At 33.4% G+C, this 9,817-nt stretch overlaps 1 protein-coding gene across 3 annotated transcripts; it reads right to left on the reverse strand.

Annotated features, from left to right (window-relative positions):
• Positions 1 to 508: 508 nt before the first annotated feature.
• On the reverse strand, positions 509 to 8,079 carry LOC18612903 (uncharacterized). Of its 3 annotated transcripts, XM_018115782.2 has the most exons (5): positions 6,870 to 8,079; positions 6,343 to 6,393; positions 6,068 to 6,140; positions 675 to 728; positions 509 to 560 (listed from the first exon to the last, which is right to left on the reverse strand). In XM_018115782.2, exons 1-5 carry the CDS (start codon positions 7,409 to 7,411, stop codon positions 534 to 536), a joined length of 747 nt encoding a protein of 248 aa, XP_017971271.1. In that variant the 5' UTR covers positions 7,412 to 8,079; the 3' UTR covers positions 509 to 533. The 3 variants fall into 3 exon arrangements, with proteins under 3 accessions (XP_017971271.1, XP_007049948.2, XP_017971263.1); XM_007049886.3 differs by having other exon boundaries at positions 509 to 728; positions 6,343 to 6,390; XM_018115774.2 differs by having other exon boundaries at positions 509 to 728.
• Between the last annotated feature and the right edge of the window lie 1,738 nt (positions 8,080 to 9,817).

A 9,817-nucleotide genomic window follows, 5' to 3' on the forward strand; every position in this document is an offset into this window, starting at 1 on the left:
TATTAAATTGTAACAAAGGCACAAAAAAATGGACTCTCACATCATCAGAGAAAAAGCATCGGTTGGAGTTACAGTGTTAAACATGCAAGTAGCTAATATCTTCACTAAAGCATCACAGTCAAGGCAGTTTCAATTTTATCAAAAATAAGATTATTTCATAATTGTTTTTTTAATCCGTATTTTGTCCGCCACTTAAAATCGGGAAACTGGTTTTAGTTAAAGTAAATTGTACGTGTTTCCACGCAGTAGGTTTTGGAAGCGGCAGAGCCATCTAAATCTAATTAATACTAGCAAATTTCCTCTGGAGGAAGAATTAACAAATTGGCAAAATAGATAATCAGTTAGAAAACATCGGCGCACAACAGATAACCAGAAATATTGTCGAAATCTAAAGGAAGGATTTAGAATTTTAGGACTGACTCTGAAATATATGTTATTATTATTATAATATATATATATATATACACTTGAAGAAGCTGACATGCGTCCAGCATGCAAGATGTACATCTTGTTTCCAAATTGATCATCAAGACTCAGTTCAAAGCACAACGCCTTCCGTACTGTAAAGACATCAAATGATCATTTACACAACTTTGATGTGAGTAATTCTCGAATGATACAGTGGTTGGATTTACAGATTCCACTAATCTAGGCAACCAAACACAATCTCTTACTTGCTTCAATGTCAGTGTGTGCAACAACTTCTGCCCCATGCATGATATATCAACCTGCGACAAATCTATGATATGAGAATTATACGCACCTCAAACAAAACTCTATCCAGATGGAAATCTTCATAAGCTATTGCTTCTTACTTTCACACTTGACTAAGTTTAGTTTTTTCCTTTTTTTTTCCTACGAAGCCAAATGTAATTTTTAAATAGGCCAAGAAGCAATAGATCTAGCAAACTTAGGAGGAAACAAATTAAAGCCCCGCCGCAGATACAAAAACCACACAAATTAAAGATCACCTACAGGGAATATAAAAAGAGAAGCAACCCGTAACAATAACCCAACGCCCAATTAGGAGAGAATTAAGAGAGACAATATGGAAACAGAACCCATTACAATACCATGTATGTGTATCTCAAACAAATTTGGACATGAGATTGACCTCTCTATACATGCATCCAGGATTGAATATTTAAATATTCCTCTCAATGGGGAAAACTTCTTGATCTATTAACAGAACAGCTGGTTGAATCAAAACCATTTTGATTTCTTAAGTTGAATTTGTAGGAAATGAATTTTATCTATGAGATAATGACTTTACCATAATGAAAAGAGAGGAAGAAAGAAGAAACACAAGGCATGGGAGCATGTCAAATGCAGTGGATACTCTAAGGTAACAAATAAAAAGGCGAAACTAAAAGTCTCATTTATGTAACAATAGAGTTGCATAACTTTGTAGTCCGTACTTTGTTCTGTATTTTGAATTGATCCACTCTTCAGCTCTTAAAAGTCAAATTAGCCTTTCCTTTTGACCTTTTGCAGATCAAGCGAGCGTTTTGGTTACATATAAGCAAGACTAAGTGGAGGCCGGACAATATAAGCCTGCATGTCAACTATTTGGCCACACATTTAGCTCTTTAGTTCCATCATTAATAGGTGTAGCTAGGACGGCAAGGAAGAGGCTCTGGTACTTTTAGGCCTCCAGATTGGAGTCTCATCATGTCGGTTTCTTTTTTTTATAAATTTTATTTTTCTTTCTCTGCAATACACTAACCACCAAGACTTCTGTCTGGATTTAGGATTAAAAGACCACTCGAAGGTAATAAAGAGTGAGTGTACCTTAATTCTTTTATTCGGAAAATACAGTTTAACAAGGGGCCGGAGGGATTTGAAAAGGATACATTTTTATAAAAGATGGTCGGTGAAGTTAGATATAAATAAATTTATAGAGAGATTAATTATTTTGTGGACACATTTGCAAAAATGGGAGTGGATAGACTAAACATGTTCAGTGTGTATTGGTCATTGGATACGTGTAACATGAATGGGCATAGATACATACATGTCCAGGACGACTATGCATTACTGTTTTGGATTCAAGATGCAGAATGTTTGTGGCTTTAGGTGATTACTTGTGACATGTTTTGATCTTTCTTGTTTTTTAAGGTCTTATGTGTGATGGAGTTAATGTGATTTATCTTATGCGGTCAGATGTGTGTTTATATTTGGTGTTTTCTTTTCTAGTTCATTGTTGTGAACATTCCATTACTAGATGGTTTATAGAATTCAAGATCATGCATTTAATCTTTCAATTAATAAAAGTGATTGTTTGAGAAAAAAAAAAAGAAAAAAGATACAGTCTAGTATACCATTTAAACCCTTCGGAAATAAATAATTTCCTAATTAGAATTTCTTTTTATTGGATTGACAAAATGACTTTTATTTCTAATGTGACAATATCACAACTAATTATCCAAAATTTTTTAATTTGTAAAAGTATATGGCATGTAGTTATCCTTTCCTTATCTTTATATGATCCTTGACTATGGTTTTTTTTTTCCCTACTTTTGAAAGGTAAGAATAAAGCTTATTAGAATAATTTAGAAACTAAACAAGACTTATAATGTAAAATTTAATTTTAATTTTGTATAAATAATCAAAATTTATAATTGCATGAAAGTTGGGGGCCTTCCATAACCTTTCACTTTTGGAAAAATTACAAAAACTCATACTTTTTAAAAAGTTTTTCAGTCAAGTGGTTTTTAGGAAACTTATAAGTACTTCACAATAGAAAATAAAAATGAAAAGGATCATCAATGTCATCCTATTAAATAGTTATTCTCAACATTTATTTTGAAATAATTTGTCAAATTGCTCAATAACGTTTTGAAAGGTGCAAATAGCTCTAAAACAACCTTATTTATTATTAAAATCACCATGTAATGCGCGTTATTTTACAAAAAAAGTTTATACCCTCTTCTTCTTCTCTCTCTCTCTCTCTCTCTCTTCTCCTTTCCCTCTTAGATATAGTGTAAGTATGTATCAACATCTCCAAAATAATTACTAAATGTGCCAAATGACCAAATTCTAAAGTAAATTAAATTAGTAGACTAAAATGAAATTCAACCTCTTTTCTTATCTCTCATAATTGAAGTGCAAACTTACTTTATATTTTGATAACAAGAACTAAAGTGCACTATTTAAGATTACTGTATTTTGTATTTTTACTTAATATACATAAAATTTTGATACTTTATATTTGTGTTTGGGATAAGTTCGGATATATGTGTGTATTTAAGCATGCACTTCCAAAAGGATTATGAAGGATTGCTAACTAAATGTGCCAAATGACCAAATTCTACAGTAAATTAAATTAGCAGACTAAAATGAAATTCAACCTCTTTTCTTATCTCTCATAATTGAAGTACAAACTTATTTTAAATTTTACTAACAAGAGCTGAAGTGCACTATTTAAGATTACTGTATTTTGTACTTTTACTTAATATATATAAAGGTTTGATGCCTTATATTCACATTTGGAATGAGTAGATGAATATATATGTGTGTATTTATACACACGCTTCCAAGAGGATTAGGGAGGATCCAACATAGACAATGCACTTGAACAACCAAGAGCATTGTCAAGTTAAACAAGTTCAATTCTTGATATTATATGATAAGGAGTTATAGGTATTTGGTTTCTCACTTAATTAAACATATAAATATTTATTTATTTTGTCTCAAATCCTAACACAACCTAAATCTTGTTTTACTCGGTTACTCTCCTCTCTCCTCTGTCGATGCACTTCGCTCCTCTTCCTCTTCTTTTTCCTTCTCCCCTGACCGCACTCTTCCTCTCTCCTCTTCTGTTTTACCCCTGACTCTCTCTCTCTTAAAATCTATCATTGCACTGCACGTGGCCCCTTCCCCATTCTGTCCTCCTCGTCTTCTTTCTTTCTCCCTCACGTCTCAGCAAGGTATCACCAAAAATTTCAAATACCGAACAAAAGAGTAAGATTAGTTTTTTAAGTAATGAAATATTTGCTAATTCTATGTCATTATGCTTCAGGATGACACGAGCATTCTTACAGTGAACGTTTTTGTAGCCCTTAAAAAAAAAAAAAAAAGTGTGAACGTTTTTGCATGATTTATGGCCTTGAACTGCTCACACCCTTCTTCCCTTTGTAAACTTCCCAGCTGGTAATTAGATGCTAACACAATCTTGTATTTCTATATTTTGTTTCTAGAAACATGTGTTTACATCGTAGAAATTGATCCAACTTTAACAAGGTGAGAATGGCGGTATTGTATCTACTTGTTCAGGTTTAAATAGAAATCATTGATAATGCTTTGGGTTTGATGGCATGTCTATTGACACGGACAGATTGGTGAATATAATTTAGATTCCAGGTTTGGTTTGTACCTCTGTTGTAATGAATTCTCATTCTTACTTAGAGGCTGCGAAAATTGTCTTTTAATTTCTAGTTATTTGGAGAGAAGAAGAGTGTGATGAGGGGAAAAGTAATGAGGATGACGGGAAAAGAAGAGAAGAGGGAAAGACATCGACGACAACATCACGGACACTGGCGTCGACATAGGAGAGGAGAGCGAAAATTATGACATGCGAGTTGAGGAAGGAACAAGAATCTAGAATTAACTTAATAGGAATTTAACAACTTGGGATATTTAACGAGTAATATTTAGAATATTAAACTTTGGATAACACTTTTAAATTTTAACTTTATTTATTTTGTTAGTATAAAATATTTAAAAAGTTACGATACTCTACCTCTACCACTTGACAACCCTACTTTTTTATGAGAACCTTTTTACATACATTGGACACAGAAAGTTTACTCAAATGTTTCTATATTGATGTTTGGGAAATATAGTATACGTATTAGCATCTCTAATATACTAATTGAATGTGTCAAATAACCAAATGGCATCAAACCTAGATTTGTTTTCTCCTATCATTGATTGTATTATTTTTTATTATTAGCGAAAAAAATCATTATACCTAACAAAATAGCAAAAAAAAAAGCCCTGAAACAAAGCAACAAAATATGCTATTTGATCCATAATGAATTATGCTTGCCATCTACAATTTCCACTAAAGTAAAATACTAAAACAACATTAAATTAAGAATAAAAAAAAAATTAAAAACCAGTAGACCACAATATGATTCAACCTCTTCTAATCATCTCTTGTAAGCACAAATTCACTTGTGATTTTGCTAAGAGTACCTTAAAGACATTAAAACTAACTCCTTTACCTCATTTTAGTTTGCATGTATAAGAAGACTTTGGTCTGCCACTTGTGAACAAGACATAGTTATTTCTTCCGCTAGCCACTAAAATTTTCTACTCTATGGAAAAGGGGATAAAGATGAGGTAAATATTGGAAGAATAACTTTGCGATGGTGGAAAGAATCAACATATTATGGCATTGAGAGATAAATCATCCAAGTGAATATCATAGCAAAAGAAAAACATGTCTATGCAGCAACATATCTATTCAGAAAAGATCGTAGAAACGATTGCTTCACGTCAATACATATATCTTTTTTATTTAAATCATGTCACGAAATCATATTTAACAAAAAAGTTAAATTATTGATCGTTCAATGGTAAATATTTATTTGACCGGACTCATTAATGATTCTTCCAACGAAGAGTTTATCTTTTTCAAGAATATATAACGACGTGGAGAAACAAATCTTCCTACAAATTACTTAAAGAAAGAAGGGTATTATTAGATGTGTTGTGAGCAATCGTCAAGAGGCAACGACATCTTTTGTTAATTTTAATACGTGGAAGCTCTACCAGGGGCAGAAATAAGCAACTAATTTTGTCAGAAATAGAAAGACATGCATTTGAAAGGCCGGCCTATACTAAAACCCTAAACTGATGAAATCCAGGGGGCTAAGCCTTAAGAGTGGATCTGCCATGTGCCATGTGAATTATTATTATCCGCTTAATATGACCGCCCACGTAATGAGAAAGCTTGTCACTTCAAGCGAACAGACAATCACTTTCATGCAATGCTAATTTCTTTGTTGTTTGAAAATAATGAAAAAGGACAAAGACAGAAAAAGGGGAGAGATTTCATTACCTCAGCTTCGTTGGAGAGACCAAGCTTTGTAACCAGGTACTTTTTAACCATGAAAATCGTCACGTTCTCGTCCCTTTTTTGTTTTTTTTTTTTTTTTTATTTTCAAAATTATTTTTTTTCAAAGGAAAAAAAAGTAAAAGACAACAAAACCCAAAAAGAAAGCAACGTCAGCTTTTTCTCACTCATTTCACTGAACACCATCATTAGCAAGTAGAAAGATAGGGAAAACACGACAGTGATATGATCAACTACGTATGCTAACGTGCACCGCTTACTTCACTCTAATGTACGCCTTTGGTATTTGAGGCAGCGCTTCTCCGTTCCTGCTATAATCATGAAAACAGATTACTTTCACCAAAAAAACAAAAAGATTGAGTAAAGAAATCAACCTAGCTACTTCATTAATACGGTAAAAATATAAGAATTATGAAGGAGATCAATATGTATATGAAGTCTGATGAGATGATCATGGAATGATGTTCTGGTATTAACCTAGCTAATAATATTAACATTAATCGAATGATGTGTTCTTTGCATCTTGAAAACTAACTCACCACCTAAACAAAAGTATGCGTGCGACGGAAATTAGAGAGATGAAAGCAATGGAAAATGGTACTAGAGTGGAAAGAGAAAACAAAATATGAGAAATAGATTACAAAAATAAAGTAATAGAAAAGAAAATGAGGTTAATGATGGACAGATGAAGAAAACTAACATTGATGACCAAAGGCATAAGCAAAGGACATGTGAAAGAGAGAGCATGCGTGTGTGTTAATGATGGTATCATTGAAATATAGCTCACCGGTTGGTATAAGACTGAAGGGTAAACCACAAGCCAGAGTGGGGTCTTGTTCCTGCCAAGTAATCATGGGAAGTATTGGGAACCGGCATTTGCCAGTCATCCAAGCCAAGAAAGCTACCTGAATTCATGTCGCACGGCCACCACGCCATATCATCATAATCCTCATCACAATGATCTTCATCCTGATTTTGCCACGAGCCCTGATCATAATTACCGGGCGGAGCCATGCCTATTACCCTGACACCATGCTCATGGTCCAACTCCAAGCCTGGCATCGACTCTAAATCTCTTCCTAGACTTAACCCTAGCTCCAACCCTGCACCACAACCAGTTGGTTTCTGCTTAACTTGCTGGAGCTGCGAAGAAGGAGATGCTGAAACTGCGTTTCGTTGATGTTCCTCTTCTTCTTCTTCTTCTTCTTTCCTGCATGCAATGCTAAACCCTAACCCTAACTCAAGCCAGTCTTTGTCTTTTGCTTGCTCTTCTCCCGACGGGCGGTTGTAATCTTCATGAGTTTTCTCAAAATGCGAAGGAGAGGCCATAACCGCAAGCCACTTTGAGGATCTGTTTACGAAAAGTTAAAAAGGGAGGGGCTGGTTTGGCCCTTTATGAAACGGCAAACTTGTCTACTGCTCATACCAACCCACAACCTCATGCACACACCCCTATATGCCTAGAAATAAAACCCTACTTCTCCTCTTAAGTATGTTTATATGGACATCAATCAAAAGTAAGTAATAAACCCAAGTTTGTTCACTTTCTACTTATTGTGCGTGCCTCAATCCCCTTTTTGATTTCTTGTCTCAAGACCCACACAGGGAATTACAAAATTATTACGGCCAATTGCTCTTTTCCGAGGCTCTCATGGTTGTGTAACGTGTTTTCTTGTTGAGTTCGCATCTCAAAGTCTCTAACAGTAGAAGAAGTAGGGTTTTGTTGTTAGTTTCTACAGCTACACCCTGCAGAAGCCACAAACTAAACAGCGCAGAGCGAGAGAGCAAGAGAGAGAGAGAGAGAGAGAGAGAAGTGGAATGATTTACTGTACCCCGGTAGATTTGTTCACAGCATCTTCGCTGTTTTAGTACGAATTTAGCTCTGCATCGACCCATTCAACAACTGTTCCTACTCCATTTGCCTCCCCCCTAACACTTACATAATGGACCGGATTAACAGTTTAGGCTCACAGGGTCGATCCTTGGGTTGGATGAACATAAATTTTTAGGTTTGATTTGACTTGAAAATACTATTATATGATTAAATAATATATTTTCGTTTAACTTTAATTTTGAATTATTAACATTATTTTTAATATTTGATTAATAAATATAACGTAAATGAATAGATTGAAGTCAAATTTAGACTTGAATTTTTAACGTGTCAAACGAATCAGACTTGACTCATAAACATATGTAAATTTATGAGTTTAATTAGATGGAGGAGTTGCTATTCTCAAAGAGCTAGTTAAGTAAAAGCAATTGCAATAGCATCCTTAGAGTTTAGCTCATCTTTTTTATTTTTCTGTATTACAGTTGCAACCAAAATCAATAATCAAATGCAATTTCAAACGAGCAAAGCGTTAACAGGTTTTTCGCATAGAAGTGATGACCCCACAAAAGTGGAAAGCACGATTCAATAGCTGGACGTATACGTGCAAAAGCAAAGGTTATAATAGAAGGGACCGCACCAAGGGAGCCTTTTCCATGTAAGCAACAGGCTATATATAAATATAAATATAAATATATATATATATATATATATATATATGTATATATGTGTGGAATAGACTCTACACCCAAGCCATCCAATATATAATTAAGAGTGATCTAGGTAAAAGCATATACAACCAAGTTCCAACAAGTCGTCGGACATAATGATGGCGAGGACCAATAGCACAACCTACCATAGCAAATGTGATAACTGTGGCTCCTTCTCTTGATGGAATTGATATCTCCATTGACTACAGTAAATTCTAACAATAAGATAGATTGGTGTCGTTTATGCATACCTCTTTTTTCTCAAATTGAACCTTTATATTTATATTTTTAGCTTGTTGCAAATTGAAAGTCGTTAGCTTCGGTACTAAGGTTGCATTATATATATATATATATATATATATATATATATATATATATATATATTTACTGGTAGCGTAAGTATTGAAGCAATTCAAGATGAGATTAATTCGATTGATAAATTTTTCAAAAGCTTCTCAATAATCACAGGTATATGAGATTCAAAACAAAAATATAAAGAAAATGATTCAAAACCCAATTAATAGTGTACATAAGGAAGAGTTAAGAGAACAATGACTAGAGATTGTCCAGCAATGATTGCATTTCTTTAAAAAATATCCAAAATTTTTAAAAAGTTTGAAAAAACAAAGTTGCTTTCAGAAGAATTTTCTAAGGTTACCCTTTTGAGCCCATTGTCAGGTGGAGAGCACCCTAACCATTAGTGAACTATTTCTCAAATATATATTTTTAAGGTTCTTATGAAATTCTCAAAAAACCATTATTATGATGAAACTAGACTTCGTAAACTTTCCAACAGCTTGACATTTACATTTTTGGGATTTAAAATGAAAATTTGGTGGAAAATCTCTTTAAATTGTTAAGAAATCGTTTTCATATTGCACTATTCTAGAAAATTTTGTCAATGATTTTCAAATAATTTTGATTTCTATGAAAATATAACTTTGTTTAAAATTTCAGCTTAAAGATTATTTTAAAATTTTGATTCGAAGTTGACCCGTTTGCTTTGGGCCAAATTCACCCAATTAGTTACTGAGACCAAACTAATTGGCATTGGAAAATACACTTGATCAGCTTTCCAAAAGATATATTTTTCAAATGTAATTTCAGAGCTAGAAATTAAACTTTGTTTTTAAAACGGTCTGACTTTTTTTTTATTATTATTCCAATCACCCTAAATCACTTTGAAACCGAAAG

This window comes from Theobroma cacao, chromosome 1 (assembly GCF_053813885.1).
Source record: "Theobroma cacao isolate CCN51 chromosome 1, ASM5381388v1, whole genome shotgun sequence".
In the NCBI taxonomy this organism is placed as follows: Eukaryota; Viridiplantae; Streptophyta; class Magnoliopsida; order Malvales; family Malvaceae; genus Theobroma; species Theobroma cacao.